The 19073-nt window shown below is 42.2% G+C and overlaps 1 protein-coding gene across 1 annotated transcript in view; it reads right to left on the bottom strand.

Moving 5' to 3' along the window:
* Positions 1–5240, bottom strand: part of mgat4b (alpha-1,3-mannosyl-glycoprotein 4-beta-N-acetylglucosaminyltransferase B) — a 38268-nt gene extending 33028 nt beyond the window's left edge. Inside the window, exons 1-4 of the mRNA XM_026343175.1 lie at positions 5222–5240; positions 3156–3335; positions 2700–2843; positions 847–980 (exon numbers count right to left, since the gene is read on the bottom strand). Coding sequence (XP_026198960.1) covers positions 847–980; positions 2700–2843; positions 3156–3335; positions 5222–5240 — 477 coding nt within the window. The remainder of the gene's footprint in view (positions 1–846; positions 981–2699; positions 2844–3155; positions 3336–5221) is intronic.
* Positions 5241–19073: the final 13833 nt, after the last annotated feature.

The raw sequence follows: 19073 nt of genomic DNA, 5'->3' as shown, positions 1-19073 counted from the left end.
CAGCCTAAGTTTACATGTGTGGGCCGTATCACTTTACTCTGTGGTACCCAGAACACATCGTGAGTTGTTCCTCATTAACTCACAAACACAAACTAACATTACTTAATCACGAGTTGCTCATTGTGTTCAACGACACACTGAGTAGTTACCATCTAGTTCCTCCTGGATTTACGATTACTTGACCACTAGTTTCAATTGAGAGCTGTAATGACGGGGTAACAAACTCACGATGAAGTGATGAGTCCTTATTATTTTGTAACGAGGAACAGCGTATAGGAAAGGTGCTGACAGAATATTATGAATTCATTAATATCTAATATCATTATCTGTCTATCGTTATCATTCATTAACAGCTTCTTCTTCATTCACTCATTCATTCTCTTGTTCTTGTGTTAAATGCTGGTGGTTTTAGTTAAATGGAAGTAAACAGGTTGTGTCTGATCCCCGAGGCCGGACACACACGAACACTGTTACCTACACAGTTTCAACATGTCCTCGTGTGGCCTGAGTTGATTTGGAGAAAGTTCAAATTAGAAATTAACGCAACATGTGAAGAAGATGAAGACGAGGACACAGCTCAAAGTGTGACCTTCATCACTTCGCCTGCAAACACACACACAGCTCGACGTGGTATAAACGAGAAAGCAAACACACACACACACACACACACAGTGGCTGTTTTAAATCTCAGCCCAGATGCTTAAAACAGATTCAGTGACATTAACACTGTGTGTGTTTGGGCTCGTTAGCTAAACCACTGACCTTTTACAAAGCATGCAAGTAAGCATGCATCAACACACACTGACAGGCAATTATCCACACACACACACACACACACACAGTTACCTCAGCAATGAGGACGACGATGACACAGTCGTCCTTCTCTGCAGCACTGAGCTCTGACATCAGGGAGCTGAGTGTGTCGGTGAGGTAGGAGTGGACCTCCCTCTTCACACTGGGAACCCCCATCACTATGGACACTGCAGACACACACACACACAAGTTTAAACTTTTAGGTGGAATGCTCCTTTAAGAGTCAGAGTACATTTACTCACTTTTTAACTGCAAGGGTTCACATACTATTTCTTTTTTTATGGTTGTTCTCAATAAGACATGGCAGATCAGATTTTTTCTGTTATTATTTTTGTCACATTATTTTTGTTAATACTCTGAACTTAGATGAAGATCAGATCAGAAAACCCTGACATTCCAAAGGGTTCACATACAAAGGGTACACTGTATGTACCTGGTTCATCTACTACACTCTCTTTACTCCTGAACAAGTATTTATCCGTTACATTACAGTTCGGATGTTGACTATGCACCACTGAGCAACTTTCCGTGTTATGATGCAGTAAACAGAGCAGATAACCAGCTCTGAGGTCGTGACACCGACAGAACTGAACCTGATTTGTGACCAGTCACAGATTTTAGTTGACAAAGTTCAACTTCACTACATTTCAGCTTTTTTATTTGAGTTGTAGGTTTCTAATTCAGATTAGTAATAGAACATCGAATCAACAAGTAAAAACAGACATATGTGTATATATATATATATATATATATATAAGTTAAATATATATTATAGATAACAATGTTATGATAATAGCTTATTTCTCAGTAGCAGTAAATGAAAGCTGCAGAATTAAAGTGATGAATTCAATGATCACTTTCTGATGAGTCATTCTACACAAATAGTACTTTTTACTTACTACTACTACTTACTTGTACTTTGTACAATAAAATCCTACAATCTGAACTGGACTGAACCGGACTGGACCAGGACAAATGAGGCTGAACCAGCGCAGGAATATAAAGCGAGCAAGATGAAGATAAAAGGAAGCGACATGGACAACACACACTCACACACACACACACACACACACAGATAAACATTTCGTGCTGTGTTTCTCGGTTGTTATCGCTCTGTCCTTTGCTGCACCATAAAGCACTTTCCATCCTCCCGACTAACCCGTTTTACTCAGAGTGCATCATAAATACGTTTCACTGCACACACACACACACACACACACACACACACACACGGCTGATGCCTGACGTCTAGTGTTTGTGCTCCCTGGTTTTATCTGTATCTGTGTGAAGTAGGAACCCCCCCCCCCATATTGACCATATGATGTGTACAACATCCAGTTAGGGTTAGTTTAACAGCTGGATTAAAAAGAGAACATTCACACACATCTGTGTTAAAATATAAACAATAAGACGATCTTTCTCCACCCAGTAGTACTGTTTTTCGACCTCACACGGACTCTGCTGCTGTTTGTTAGTCCTGTTGCACGTCGTCCATCCACAACCCCCCAATGATTACATTCACTGCAGTTTAGCTGTATAGAAACAACATTTTCAGGAGGTGTTTGTCAGAAAAAGGATTACTAAGCAGAAAAAAGGCCTTTATAAATAAATTAGACCCAACGCACACACACACGGTGACCTTGGTTTGCCCTGGTTGGTAGAAGCCGTTTTATTCTCCCGAGGATGTTGGATGTATCGGGGCAGCGACAGTGAGCCATTAGCCCAGGGAATGTGACTGTGCCTGGGCTGCTGGTCCAGTCATGAGCCCTGGGCAGGTGTCAAGCGGGACCTGATGCAGGTTGAGGCTGCCCTTCTTATTCCTTATTCAACGTATTAAAGAAATATAAATGTCTGTTTTTATTTCCACAGAGGCTGATGCTTCTTACCTCCGGTACGTCCCTGTCCCAGGTGCACGGCGGGCTGCAGGCTGTCCTCTCTGTTCAGCAGGTGAGGAAGATGATGGAAGATGGAGGGAAGCTGCAGGATGTTTTTACTGCTGCTCACATTCCACAACTTCAGCCTCGTCTCCTCTGAAAACAGAAGCACCAGGAGAAACCAGGCCGGATTATATAAAACCTGGGACCGCCAAGACAGATCAGGTCCCATTCTTCAAACAGGGACAGCTGAGTTATCCAGATTAGACTGCAGATCATCTGACATGAGTCTGGAGTTTTGGGGATTACTCATTACATTCATGAAAGAGAGACTTTAAAGAGCAGGTGACCAGGTTCAAATAGATTAGACCAATCAGAGCCGAGGTTAAACCAGGTCAGAGAGGTTTAACAGGAAACAGAAAGCCTTAACTTCATGAAACAAGCCAAACTGCTCTGCTCTTCACTAACCTGAGAGGCTGCTCCAGGTGCGGTTGATGTCTCTTAGCGCCTGTTTCTCAGCGATGGCCCTCTTGATCTCCTCCAGGACCAGGTTCAGCTCTTTGGAGCGCCGCAGGTTCTCCTGCTCTGCTGAGTGGAGGCGCTCCCTCAACGCCAGAAACTCTCTCTGGTAGATATCCACCACATCTCCTGCACAGACGGAGACAATCAGGAGAGGAGGTTATAGGCCCTGATCCTCCTCAGCTCCACCCAGACCCAAAACCTTTGTTCTTGATTTGGATTCTTTTAAACAAGACCACCACAGGGAGCGGGATAATAAGGTGAGAGCTCAAACTGTTTTTGACCATGTGATGGTGGGAACTTAAATTCTCCATACAGACGATGGGAAGTCAGTTCAAAATGAACGATATTAGACAGATCAGACAGTTTAGTGCCAATTATCTAACTTAAACCATGAGCTGCAGCTTGTTCTGTTGCCCACAGAGAGACTCATTATGGAGAAGGTTAAAACAGACTCAGTCATGGAGCTGTGGACTGACACCCCCGAACCATTTTCACCTCCTAACAGAGAATCCTCCACAGGTTAAGCCCTGCTTCTTAACATACAGTACCACACAGATACAGGAAACACAGGACACATCAGTGCTGCCTTCACAGCAACATCTTACTGTGTTGGTTTGAGAAGACGAGGACTGGGAGGACTGGGAGGACTGGGAGGACCACTTGAAGCTCTGGAGCTAGATTTAGTATTTTACTGGTCTGGGTTCAGGTGAAGCATCGCAGCACACAGCTGGTTGGGCTCGTCTAGTGAACGTCTTTTTGTACAGACACTGTGCATTAATACATTCACCATGAGACCACTTCCTATTCTACCGCTTGTAAGAAGAGAGATTGACACCGACTAACACTGACAATTCTAAAAGTGACTCTAACGTCAGAGGAAATCAAACAGGTCTTTTTCTTTCCTTAGAGCTGTTTCATTACAAAGACACAAAGAAACAATAAGCTCCAGCCTAACCTTGTGTCCTGTGGTACTGACACAAACAGGAAACAGTCAGAAAAAGGCCAATTCATTCTTTTGGAAAGATTAGATAAATTGAAACTGCTTGTTTTCTGACTTTTAGCATAAGTCTAATAAATACTGTCCAAGTGAAATTCTGTTTCATTCCATAAAACTCAATGGGAGACATTTGTATCACACGTAAATATCATTGTTACTGATTTATTTCTCCTTCCTTCTGTGCGTGATAGAGACAGATTTAGACTTCACAGGATTATTCTGAAGGCAAAGAGACACAGAGAGCGTTTTTAGGGCTGCGCCAGCTTGTCATCATCGACAGGTAGAGAAAAAACCCATAATCTGAGTAAAAACATGAAAATAAAAGGCTAAATCCTTCATCTGTGGCAGCAAACATCATCCAGCCGTCCATCATCCCTCGCCGAGTTAATGCCATGTGAAGGTAAATCTGCAGTAATCTCTGTGAGATCCTCATGCAGCCGTCACCATTCACTTCATTCAGTCTGAAATTTGACGACTTTGACGATTTAATGGCTGAAATGACGTTTCTCTGCAGCAGCATCAGTCTGAGCAGGTTTGAGGTTTTGTAAGCTCCAATATACAGGAAGTTCTAAAGTTATGTTTCTTCAACTTTAGAGAGAACCGGGCTTTTATTTTGAAACAGGTTTGTGCAGTGCTGAATGCTTGATGCGAAGCTTCATCTTAAAGAATTATCCCGCAGCCTTCACATGCAGACACTCTGCCCGGCCCACCTGACAGTGGACAAAGCTCTGGTGCTGCTCGCTGTGGTGAAGTTGGCCTCACACTAGTGTCAAAGCGAAACAGTACGACGGACGTTTGGTCTTTTTAATCGTATTCTTTTCAGAGACACTGACCGGCAACAACAAGACAACACACAGCATTAAAAATGATTCAGTGTAATGCTCATTCCACAGTCCTGTCATACTCAACAGTAACTTTTATCACCGTCACTTTAACTTTGGTAGTTTTGCTGTGAAGGTTTTCTCAGTGAAACCTTTTTCAAATTAAAAGTATGACTACAGCTCACTGCACATACTCTCCTTCTTCTGGTCCATGTGATACACTGTGAGCAGGTAATTCTACCTTTGATTAACCCACATGTTGGTGCAGCATTTAACTGAACAACAGTGAATTAATTAAATGATTAATAAGCACTGTTTAAACACAGACTGCAGACGAAACGGAGGCCCTGTCTCGTTTCATCATCACTGCTACTGCAGGGCGTGATTCAGACGTTTGACCATTTGTTTTAGTGAAACATGTCAAGAATGACATGAGAGGAAATGATCTCATGTTGCAAACTGCAGTTTGGTTAAATAAACGCATGATCAGCACCTTGGCTAATAACAAAAGAAAACACATTGACCTTTAACCCTTGGCAGTGAGTTCTATGAACATGCTCCACTCACTCTTTTTCACAGGATGTCCTTTACATAAGCTAAATTAGGGAACGTTCCATATTCCTCACATGTACTAGTTAGACCAGTCTGAAGTTACTCAAGGAATGAAGAGTTGGCACCGTGAAGAAGGCCAGGATTCATCCTGAGCTCAAACACCGACCACTGAACTTCACGGAAATCTACCAGTTACTGTTTTCCTGGATGTGCCTGCTCTCGCCTAAATGAAAAAGTTGAAGTAAAAACACACAGAAACACTCCCACAATTATTCCTCTAAACCCTCTTTAATGGAGCACAATAGCCACATCTGCTTGGCTGATAAGTGAAACGCATTACTGGGCGCACACACACAGACACACTCTGCTCACTGATGAGTTTTTAATGATGCTCCTGCCCAGTTATTTATCTGCTCTGATGAAATAATCTCTTTCCTGCAGCAGTCAGTCTGTTAAACACTGGACTCTGTTTCTGCAGACTGAGAGAACTCACAGTTTATGTCAATGTGCACATGAGCACAACTTAAGAGGCTGAAAATCCACACAGGCAACAGTTTACTGCACACACTCACTTCAAATTGGCCAATACTCTCTTCCTGCGATGTACAGCTGGAGTCGGGACCTGATTAGCGTAGCTACAGCAACAACTAAATTCATTTACAGTGTGAAAATGTCCTCACAATATCAAAAGATCCGTATCAACGCCCCATCAGTGCCAGAACAACTCCACAATGTCCCAACAATGCAAACATGTGCTCACAGTGTCTGAACTGTCCACACACACACACACACACACACACACTGATCTGGATCAATAGTCGTATGTAGAGGAATAAACACTGTAACCCTGCTTTATAAAACCACAACACACACAAAAAGCCGAGTGTGTACATTAGTGTAATACTATAATGGCCGCCAATCACCGGGTGGAGACCATCCAGGTAATGAGATTATCCACACACACACACACACACACGATGACTCACAGCTAATGGCCTGGTGGCTTTTCAGATAGGAAGGAAGGAGGTGGATTTGGGGAGTAAATGACTTCTGCTGAGCTTCAGTGATCAATAAATGATTCACAGCCTGATTATCACTCTGTTATTGATCATATCCAGATGCACAAAGTGATTTCTAGTGATCATTAGAATCATCAACTGCTCTGTGTCGTTTAATTCATCTTTTAAATCTGGTCTGACTATGGAGGGCGCTGCAGCACACGACCAGTTCATAAAGAGCACTTCACATTATATCACTGATCCAAAACCTCAGACTGTTTAATGGAGTAAATACGTGAGTAAAAATAGTGAACGTAAATAGAAAAATGTCCAGTAGTGTTTGGGATTCGTAGGATGATTCTTAACATCACCTGTGTTTTCAGTTTTATGAAGAGAAAAAACTGAGCAACAAGAAAGTTCAAATCAGATAAAAGAGGACGACGCTGAGACAGAGACGTCGTCATTGTGCAGTAAAAAACAGATCTGATAAATAAATCAATCAATAAATAAATGTTAGGTAATGGAAAGGCTGGTCTGCAGGAAAGAGAAGCTGTAATGAAGGCAACTTAAAACTGTGACTTACAGGAAATAGTCAACACAAGAGTTACTGTCACATCTGTAATGAAGAGGCACTGAAACACTAAAACATTAGAATAGACATGTTCTAGACAATAGATGGATGAAAAGAGTGATGAAAAGATGGGACAAAGAAAATAAAGTTAAAACAGCCAGTGTGGATTAAAAGAGTTAAAGGAGCTGATACAGGACAGAAGAACTTCTGCATCATGAAAGTCAAAGAGTAAAAGAGGAACGTTTACAGGTCACTTCTGTAGCGTGGGAGAAAGAGCAAACTGAAGTTAAGTATGTGTCATAAGTAGTTTAATAATACTTAATATGATAAACGAGTTATTGATGGATTAATTGAAGAATCCAGTTATTTCAATGCTGCCTCAATGTGATCTGTTGACTTGAAAGAGAAGATGAACGACGTGAGAAAGTGTGAACACAGAGAAAGTGCATAGTGCCAAACACAGTGTACATCAAACTAGAAGAGGCTGTTCACACGGCAGAGCATCAACAAACAGTCCAGCACTTCCAGATCAAGTGAACAAGGTCCCTAATGAGGACTTAGGACCCCCCCGACCTGTTGGACTGTGTTTAATCAGAGAAAGAGAGAGTGACGAATGAATGAATGAATGTTCCTGTTAGTTTTACACTGGATTTCTAAAAGTAACGAGGTAAAGAGGAAGTCAAAGCGACAACAGGACACGAAAGACGAGTCACAGGAAGAGTGTTTGACTGTCTGTGTGTTGAACCTGCAGGCTCCGAGTAATGTTAGGAAAAGGAAATTCAACTGCTGAGTCCAGCGTCCCACGGTGGTGCTGCAGCCGTCCACTACCTGCTGAACAGAACCAGGGAGCAGCCGACGCACTGAGGACGTCCCCGTGTATCAGTGCAGCGGGAGCTTCATAAAGATCATCATCATTCTGTACATTACACAGTAGATGAAAGTCTCGTTAACTGCTCGTTAACTGATGACGTGAACGATGACTTGTTCTGGATCAGTGTCCCGTTACCTAAAAATCCCACATCAGTCGTCATTTTACCGTTTTCCCTGAGAAGGAGAGAAGAAACTGCTTCAGCTGATCAGACTAAGGAGGAAAGGTTGTTTTGGTTGGCTAGTTAGCATTAAGCTAACATAAAGTCAGACCTGAAGCCTTAGTTCATTTAAACTCATCATATTTTATATTGTTCTGTCTGAACACAGGTAATAAAATCGTTCTAACTGCTGCAGCCTCCAGCACAACAGGAACGAAGAAGTAGGTTCTTAAGACCACGATGTTACTTATTATATGAGTTCATGTACTAAATCAGCTGTTTCCTCTGACACACGTTAAACTGCAGTAGAACCACGGACTTCAGAGGTGAACATCTGGAAAGTTCATGTGTTTGTTTCAGATCCTCACCGTGCTTCTCAGCTCTCGTCCACAAACACAGACATGGTTCTGTCTGTAGAATAAGACCTGCTGTGCTGTGTGTCGCTCTCACTTCAGACTGAGCCGTGTGCTTCTTCTCAGTTCACAGCTGCAACTTACATTGAGTGAAACAGAGCTGGACCCAGAGTTTGGTCTAATGAGCACGAAGGACGAATGATCTGCTGTTGTGTTCTGCATTGGTGGTGTTACGGGGGGGATTTGTTGCCCAGAGGCTCCTCAGCAGCTTCAGACCTGCTTCACTATAACGTTTCTGTCTTCTGGATGAAATAAAGACCAAAGAGACACACAGCAGCAGAGTGTGTGTGTATGTGTGTGTGTGTGACAGAATAAATCCGTGACAACTTGTGATTTTCAATCTGACAGAGTCAAAGAAAGTCAATTATCCCCCTCCACACACACACACTCAGAGGCAGACAGGTGTGTGAGGAGTGTGAACACACTTGACAAGTCAATACCAAAGCCTCAGAATAATGACATCATCCTGTTTCCAGTATCAAAGTGTGTGTTCAGGAGAAGAATGACAGCGATTCTACTCTTAATGCAGCTAGAAACAAAAAATCTGCTTCACAGGGAACAATGACTAGTCTCACCTGTTGTACATCTACAGGCTCGTTTCTTTACAGATGCACCTACTAAATGTCCCACTTGGACGACTCCAGTCCCCTGAGTGTACTGATGCACTGATGTGTGGAGATATCTGTTGGCAAAAGATATATAACAACATAATAAAGATGAAGAACCCGAGAACATTACAAGACGGAGAGCAGGAAATCACAACTAATGGAAGCTAATAGATGCTAAACAGCTGTTACCTTTACTGAGATTACTGCAACATGGAAAAGAGAGAAGGCGTCAGAGGACACGGTCTGTACCACCACTGACCTGAATGAAACACTACCAGGTGGACCAATCACAGCTGTTGCTTTTGGCATCGCTGCAGCATGTATTTGCTGCACGTGCAGCTCCAGCGTAGGCTGCACGCTCAGCAGTCCTCTACTGACAGCTTGACCAGCGGCAGCCAGGTGGAGCTTCATCTGGATCTTAATGATCAAATTCTAATTCTCCACAGAGGAACAAACAGAGTTTGTGTGGAAACTCATTTCCTGTCACTTCTGCCACTGTTGGTCCGGTGGCAGCAGATCGTCACCGACTGCAGCATCAACACTATGTACGGTACCAACAACACGACATGAACGCTCTGAATAAAGAGAATGTAACACAGGAAAGTTTCAGTGAAGTAAAGTTAACTCAACTTTGATTGTTCACACCTCGCCTGTGATTTTTCACACAACTTCCACAATCCTCCTCTGCTGTTCACACTGATTTATGATGTGAGAAGACGCTCCCTCCCTCCCTCTCTCTCTCTCTCTCTCTCTCTCTCTCGTCCTTGGTTAACCTTCTGAGAAGACAAAAAAAAAACCTGATCCTGTGTCTTATCTACGATTCTGAAAAGCAGCAAATATCTGCCAGTGAGATAAGAGCTTAAACCATCAACAATGCAAAGCAGGAAGAGAAACTACAGAGACTGGAGCTCAGGCCTGAACAGCAGAGAGACCAAAACAAAGCACTATTCTTTTCTTCCATTAATTCACACAGATGAGAGCCGAGGACTGGTAGGAACATTAGCATTCGAGCCAGACGGACTGAAACGCAGAGAGCAGGATGAAGCGGCGTGATGGCCAAGAAACCCGACTGAGGAACAACAGAAAAGAAGGAGAAACTAAAGAGCAGGGCAGACACAAAAGGGCAGGAAGCTGTTAGGAGCATTAACACATTAGCCAGAAAGGCTGAAAGAACGAGACAAACAAAGGCACATTCTGGTTTTCCTCTCATCACAAATGGGCAGATGGAGCTCGAATCATAGGAAGAAAAGTCTTAAAAGCATCAGTCTGATCTCAGCCAGGTGCGTCTGCACAAATATCTTTTGATTTTCATCCCACCACTATGGAAAGTCCATGTTTCCAATCAGCAGGTGTCTGTTAAAACCTTTCTCAGGACAGATGCTGCATGATGCATTGACCACATGGTTGATGTAAACTGAAGCAGTGCAGCTGCCAGGAGAACGACGGCAAGTCAAGATGAAGAACGTCGAGAGCGCTTTAACGTTCTTCTCCTTGGCTTAGATATTTTTCTGCCTTGTATCTCACTTGTAAGTCACTTTGGGTAAAAGCATCTGTCAAATAACTAAATGTAAATGTAAACCAAAAGCAGTCCACAGCCCAAATCACTGCAACGCTTCCTTTGATTTAGTTCAAACAGTTCGGCTTCCTTCAGTGTCATTTCACGGTTGGGAAGAACAATGATTTCAGAAAATAAATCAGCCATTAGACGTGCAGATGTTACCTCTGCTGTTTGAATTCAAGCTGCTGCTGAAACTGTGGACATGTCCCGGGCTGATCCTGAGGATCCGATCTGATTTAATCCGGGTATATTCTTAAAGAACGGAACGCTCAGGGACTCAACTGAGTGAAACCTGTCGCGCTTTGTCTCAAACTGCTGGTGCTGCAGCTGGAAAATGACGCTGCTTTAATTCTCATCAGTAAATGTGAGTGTAGAAACATTCTGCAGCTTCTCATGTGTCTCTAATGCTGATGCTGTATTTACTGGTTCACATGACAGATGTGGTTCCATCTTCACTAATGAACATTAACATCTTCACATTACTGAAGATTGACGCCCAGGATTCGGATTAAGAGGCTCCTGAAAATTCAACTCGGTGTCAGATTAAGTAGAAACAGCGGATTTCACTGCATCACTTAAACATTTACATATTTCCGAGGACTCAGCAGATGTTGTTGTTGTTGTTGTTGTGTCACACCATGTTGAATATCAGGGGTGGGGCGTCACGTTGTGAGGGATGCTATCTGTGGTCGATCCAGTCGTTGCCGTGGGTTACCTGTGCACTTTTTGTTAGAATAGAACAGAACAGAATAGAACAGAACAGAATAGAACAGAACAGAATAGAACAGAACAGAACAGAACAGAATAGAATAGAACAGAACAGAATAGAACAGAACAGAATAGAACAGAACAGAACAGAATAGAACAGAACAGAACAGAATAGAATAGAACAGAATAGAATAGAACAGAACAGAACAGAACAGAACAGAACAGAATAGAACAGAACAGAACAGAACAGAATAGAATAGAACAGAACAGAACAGAACAGAATAGAATAGAACAGAATAGAATAGAACAGAACAGAACAGAACAGAATAGAATAGAACAGAACAGAACAGAACAGAATAGAATAGAACAGAATAGAACAGATAGAACAGAACAGAATAGAACAGAACAGAACAGAACAGAATAGAATAGAACAGAACAGAACAGAACAGAATAGAATAGAACAGAATAGAATAGAACAGAACAGAACAGAACAGAATAGAATAGAACAGAACAGAACAGAACAGAATAGAATAGAACAGAATAGAACAGAATAGAACAGAACAGAATAGAACAGAACAGAACAGAACAGAATAGAATAGAACAGAACAGAACAGAACAGAATAGAATAGAACAGAACAGAACAGAACAGAACAGAACAGAACAGAACAGAACAGAACAGAACAGAACAGAACAGAACAGAACAGAACAGAACAGAACAGAACAGAACAGAACAGAACAGAACAGAACAGAACAGAACAGAACAGAACAGAATAGAACAGAACAGAACAGAACAGAATAGAATAGAACAGAACAGAACAGAACAGAATAGAATAGAACAGAATAGAATAGAACAGAACAGAATAGAACAGAATAGAATAGAACAGAACAGAATAGAACAGAACAGAATAGAACAGAACAGAACAGAACAGAACAGAATAGAACAGAATAGAATAGAACAGAATAGAATAGAACAGAACAGAACAGAATAGAACAGAATAGAATAGAACAGAATAGAATAGAACAGAACAGAATAGAATAGAATAGAACAGAACAGAATAGAACAGAATAGAATAGAACAGAACAGAATAGAACAGAACAGAACAGAATAGAACAGAATAGAATAGAACAGAATAGAATAGAACAGAATAGAATAGAACAGAACAGAATAGAACAGAATAGAATAGAACAGAATAGAACAGAATAGAACAGAACAGAATAGAACAGAATAGAATAGAATAGAACAGAACAGAATAGAACAGAATAGAATAGAACAGAATAGACTAGAACAGAATAGAACAGAACAGAACAGAATAGAACAGAACAGAATAGAACAGAATAGAATAGAACAGAACAGAATAGAACAGAACAGAACAGAATAGAACAGAATAGAATAGAACAGAACAGAACAGAATAGAACAGAACAGAACAGAACAGAATAGAACAGAACAGAATAGAATAGAACAGAATAGAATAGAATAGAACAGAATAGAACAGAATAGAATAGAACAGAATAGAACAGATTAGAATAGAACAGAATAGAACAGAACAGCCTTTATTGTCATTTTACATCACGTATACACGATGTAAGAATTTGGTAAGAAGACGTTGATGCAGCAGAACAATGGCAATAACCTTAAACACTGACGTGAATCTGGAATCTGCTACAGAACAGCTTTGGAGACGGGAAACGTGTCTTCTGGAGCGGCTCAGACAGATGAGATCAGATCAGATCACGTTTTCATTTATGGAAATCCTTTTTCTTGTGAATGTTCATTAACTATCATCCGTTTGTGAACATTTAGCCTTTTGGTTAAATGTGGCTCCTTCACACATGGAGGTGATGCAGCTGTTATTGTAAACAGTTCACTATATCCTCAACACACACACACACACACACACACACACACACACACACACACACACACACACACACACACACAGCCTCTCCAACACCATGACGTCATTGTACTGTGTGTGTGTGTTGTATACATAACGGCTGAGCTCTTGTTTCAGTCAATATGTGGAGTGGATTTGTGTTTGAGTCAATAGGACTGTTTGTCTGAGTGTGTGTGTTGAAATGAACCAAACCCACAGACTTCCAGTGTCATTATCAGTGTGTGTGTGTGTGTGTGAGCTGGTCAGTTTGGCAGCACTCACATATTTTCACATGCCGCTTCCTCTCAATATCAGCTGTCACATCCAATAGGAACAGAGACAAAGAGATGGTAGGAACAAAAATCTGGCAGCGTTTTGGTTCCTACCCTCCAGTCAGACAACATGAATCGACTGGTTTCACTGGGTTTAACTGGGTTTAAGTCCCTGTTTTCTTTTTCTCCTGTTAGTCTCATTACATTAAATCAGAACTTGGCACAACTGGAGGCCTCTCTGAGCCCAGACTGCACAAAAACGATGGTCACAAAGACAATTATGTTCTTGTTGTGACATAACAGACTACATGCTGGTATCTGATCCATCACAGATCTACCCTGTGTCCACTAGTATGAGGCTTCAGGAAATCTCTACGTCCATTTATGCTGAACTCCACAATGGTTAAAATAGAACAGAACAGGTGTATGTGCGGCTTAAGAAATCTGACAAAAACAGTGCGTCTGCATATTCCAGTCGTAAATCTGCACGCATCTGGCTCCGGCAGTCAGCTTTGATTCAACTTGCTCATACAAATATCGCCTTAGAGGTCAAACCTCACACGCTGCCTTAAGGTAGAAGATAAGAGCATGTCCTCTATCACTGTGTTGCTATTAGTATTCTCAGGGCTTCACGAGTGCACACCCACAGAATATATCAAAGGTGTGAGGTTATAAATGATCTCAGGTGTGTGTGTGTTCATGCATCACGGGCTGCAGCAGCAGAGACAGCAGAGAGCATAAGGACACACTTCACAGTCTAGAGGACATCTCACCTCATCTGTGTGTGTGATTGGTGAGTGATTGGAGATGCTGCGAGTCGAGTCGATTCCTCCACACGTGGTTGCCATGGGAACCGAGTGTTGCAGCGGAAGGCTGACAAGCTGACTGACAGACATGCGTGCTAACAGGCGGTCAGCCTCGCCGTCAGCCGGGATCCTGCAGTCTGCCGCTCCGAATCTTGGTTTGCGACATGTTTCGCATCTTCAAAATGTCAGAATTTCACAGCCACAGTTTGTGTTTTCCTTCAGCTGTCGGATGCTGCACGCCTCGCTGCCTCGCTGCTGCTCAGCCTGCTGCTTTGGTTTTTAATGCAGCCATGTTGGCAGCTCCTGACAAGCGACTGACAGCAGTTGTAGTAACAGTTGCAGTAGCGTAGTATTAGTAGTAAAGACATAAAGTGGAGGAAACACTGATGTCAGCAGTATTTCAGACACACGCTGTGAAATCTGAAACTAAATGATTTTCTCCACCAGAATTGCATTCCTCACATTTCCACGTCTCCATCACTGCAACACACACGCCTGTAGTCTTTGGTAATGAAATCAGATGTCAGGTGGGACCGACTGATTGTAAATGTCTTGGGTCAGCACACTGGAGGAACCTCCTCTCATCACGATGCCACAGACAAGTGATAAGTTTCCTGTCAGACGATGCTGTGAGTGCAGACTCCCGTCTGTAACATAATAGCTTCCTGTCCAGGAGCGCTCTGACACTCCTTAGCTCTCTCATCCAGGGGTCATCCACATTAACATTTCCTTATCTGCTCCGTTCCCATGCTGCTGCACATCCGCCCTGTGTTCTCTGGAAAAACGCCCCGTCTGTGTTTATGTGTTCCTGCTCGTCATTATGTGACTGTTCATTAGCCTGCAGTCTCTCCGTTACAGACACCTGCTGCCCCGAGGCACCACAGGCTCCAACATCCACCTCTGCTGATGGAAGGAGGTCAACTACACTACCCACAATCCCACAGGGAGCTATGGCAGGATTGATGATGGTCAATCTGGGTACTTCCTGTTTACTGCCTAAGCTAAAAGTCTCAGATACACATAAGAAGGAGCATCAGCACCCTCACTAACCTGATTAGATGTTTGTATCAAGAGGACAAACAGGACCTGGTGTTTCTCATGTTACACTGAACTGAGCAGTCGGCTTCATTTCTCAAAGTCAACAAACAAATCATACGCACAGAGACATTTTCAGTCAACTCAACACTTTACAGTGTAAAACACACACAAATCCAATACAACAGAAATTTGACAGATCAACGTCATGTAAAGAATTTACACTTAACTTATCTCTCATCCTGTGTGTTTAGTGAAAACCATTATAACTGATGGGACAGTAACAGACACTGGAAACCTGGAAATAGGAAATAACCAGAGCATTTGAGGATTCAGAAACAGAAGATGCTCTGACATGTAAAGTGAAAAAGACACATGTCACACTGCAAAATCCATTTACAGTCAGAACGGTGTTTGTTTCACAGTCTGCATGAACATGAACACGTCGCTGTTTCTGCTTTATCTCATTATTTAAACCACAAATGGATGAGGTGACAGGTTTACTTCAGTTCCTTAAATAATCCCTTCAAGTTCAATTCTCTGGGGCAGAAGTTCTATGTAACTGGTCGGTTCAGTCATATTCTCAGCATCTGTCTGGACTCAAATCCAAATCCTATTTCCTATATGTGCACAGCTGCGATCAGAGTGTGAGAGGAGAAACTGTGCACCACCCACTGACTGCACGTGTGAAAACATCCACACACCCAGTCTGTGTCCACTCTGTGACTAACTATATATAAAACTATAAGGAACAGTTAGGTAGGAGCTGTTTTCTGCTTCTTTAAAGTGAAATTAGATTGAATTATTCCTGAAATAAGAAAACCCACTCCTGCAGGTCCTCTCTCTCCAATACTACAAACAGTGACAGTCACAGATATCAGGCTGAATACAACTAGAGATGACATCATCACTACCTTTTCTGAGCTCATACTCTGAATATCTTTGGGTTTAGACTGTTTATCGTTGAACAAATCCACTTGAAAAAGGTTAATTAACAAATACTAAAGTTCAGTTGCAGCAGATGTTTTCTTGAAATGTGTTTATTTCTCACCTTTCGTCGATAAAGAAACAGCACTGTGCTGATTTCAAGTCCACCTGTAATGTTCTTGCCTTAAATGCTCCACCGCTCCTCTGATAACCAGTCAGTAAAGCAAACAACAGAGCAGTCACACTGCTGCGTCTGCTCTGAGGGATTTACTCCGGCAGTAAACTAATGGCTGTTAAGACTCAGACATCAGCATAGCTGGTAAAGTGGCTCTTTAAAGCTTTAACTCTGGCCTGTAGCAGCAGCAGCAGCTTCTGCAGGCAGATGTCTGCAGCAAGGCATCAACACACTGCAGGTTGAGGGTTGAACTCCCTCTGAGAGAAACCTGGAGGTTTTCAGTTACACAGAAGAGAAACAAAGCACAGAGGTACAGTGAAACCTGGTTACTGGAAATCTGTGTAACATGCAGCAGATGAGTCATCTGACTTCTCCTGTACCTTGGAATTATTTTGGGAGCACGGCTCATAGACTTGAACTGTGTGTGAGCCGAGCGCAGTGAGCGACAGACAGGGACAGGAGACGAGCTTTTCCCAGCACAATCTGAAATTTAACAAATCACGTGGTGGAAATCAGCTTATTTAGATTCTTCCAGGCCACTTTGTGCTAGTTTCAGTTTCAGTTGGACTAGACAGAGCTCTGTCTGCCAGCGGCTCTGCTGCAGCCTGCAGCTCTTTGTCCTGCATGTGCAGATTAGAAACCTGGTTACACGGCAGAGAAATCCGCACTGACCAGGAGAACTCCACCTGCAGCAATCAGTTCCTCAAACACACATGAATACAGACACCAGGCCCACTGTGAGCTGATTGTTTAAGATCTAAAAACATGTATTCAAATGTTACCTGATCACAGAGAGTCTCTGACATTCGGGCACTAGTTTGAATATCAGATGGAAGCAGTGTCACACGTGATGCAAATACCACTACAGCATGTTACTTTGTCTTTGGTCACCAGCACTTTGCATGTTTTATGTTAAGCGTGCGGAGCTGTTTGCCTCTTTACATGCTCACATACCACCTTTGTACAGATGATCGTTATCTCACAGCCGCAGATACACTCAGTAGTAGCTGTGAGCGCTTTCGCCACGTTACTGTGTAAATGTTGGATATGGATGGAAATGTGTCATCATATCACCGACTACATTACAACAGCAACGGAAGAGGAAACACACACATTCTGGTACGTGGGCCTCCTCCTCCAGGCTGTCAGATCCTATCTTTATGTAATAATGTGGGTTTTGTTTTGTTTCCTGATGCGGTTTTAACACATCATCTACATATGAGACTAAACCTCCCACACACTCAGTCCTCAACCAGCCATACAGTACAGTACGTGTCCTCGTCGAGATGTTCGATAATAAGCATTTATTTATGGGTGAATCCCGACAGCTTCGTGCCCATTTTTGATTTAAAAGTTTGTACAATCGTTTTAATGTGGACACAGACGAACGGATACATCCTGATTTAGAAAAAGTAAAGTGCAGACGCTGCAAAACGTGTTGCTGTGAATACTGATGTTAATACACTCACTAAATAATTAATGTCAGCAGAAGCACTCAGCTGCTGTCTGTAAGATGCTTTTAAAAACTCATAATACTCATATTACTCCTTTACATGGTAATGTTTGTTTTAATTGACGCATTTAGTTATTGTCAGGAGCAGAGAGAGAACAGCAATCATGGAACATGGTTTCATGGAGGTATTACAGCAGCTGCTGTCTTCTAAGTTATAATTGGAAGAAAACGATGAGCTTCTGTTTGCACAGCACAGAAACATGCTCCGTGTTTCTAGATTTCAGATGCAGTCGTCTGTTTAGGTCTTCATGGAACGTTGAGGAGCCTTACTGTACATGTCCTGAGCTCGCAAACCAATACTTTACAGATGAAGATACGTTTAAAATCACTTATTGTAAATGCTGCATCATGAAGTGTTTTTAAGTCTTATCACTGATTCAGGATCTATTCTAACCTTTACCTTCAAAATCCTGTGGAGCTTAAGAACAATGTGTTGAACAATGCTGGAGATGCTCATAAACACTGTGGTGGAGGGAGCTACAGTGGAAACACACAGAAAGAGAGAGAGAGTGTCAGCGGAGAGCTAGCTGGGGTCAAAGGTCACATCTTGTGGTTTGCAGTCGCTCTAAAGCACTTGACTTGTTCCTGACCCCGCAGCCAGGCGGTCGATGCACTGCAGTGATGCTGTTTAACCCGCACCACCCTGCTCCTCCTCTCACCCCCACCTCCCCTTGAACCCCCAGTACTGGAAAGTACATTTACTCAAGTGTGGTACTAGAGTACAGTTTTGAAGTTCTATTTTCATTTTTTCTCCACATTAATTAAGTTCTTTTAAATTCAGACTGATAATAGAAAATAGAAAATCAACTGTATAATTAATGAAGAATATCATTTTTTTAATTGCATCAATTATTCTAACTGAAAAATGCAGTTCATTTTTTATTTTTTAGTATTTTTAAGTATTCCCTTTCCAAAACTCCCAGACACGATGAGTCCCACAGACATTCACTAACTATTAAACATGTTCTAATTAGAACCACGTGATCTCCTCACTGTAGAGGCTCTAA

Source organism: Anabas testudineus, chromosome 9, assembly GCF_900324465.2.
Source record: "Anabas testudineus chromosome 9, fAnaTes1.2, whole genome shotgun sequence".
NCBI classification, from domain to species: Eukaryota; Metazoa; Chordata; class Actinopteri; order Anabantiformes; family Anabantidae; genus Anabas; species Anabas testudineus.
The sequence above is the reverse complement of the archived record's forward strand: the minus strand, read 5'-3'. Positions and strand labels throughout refer to the sequence as shown.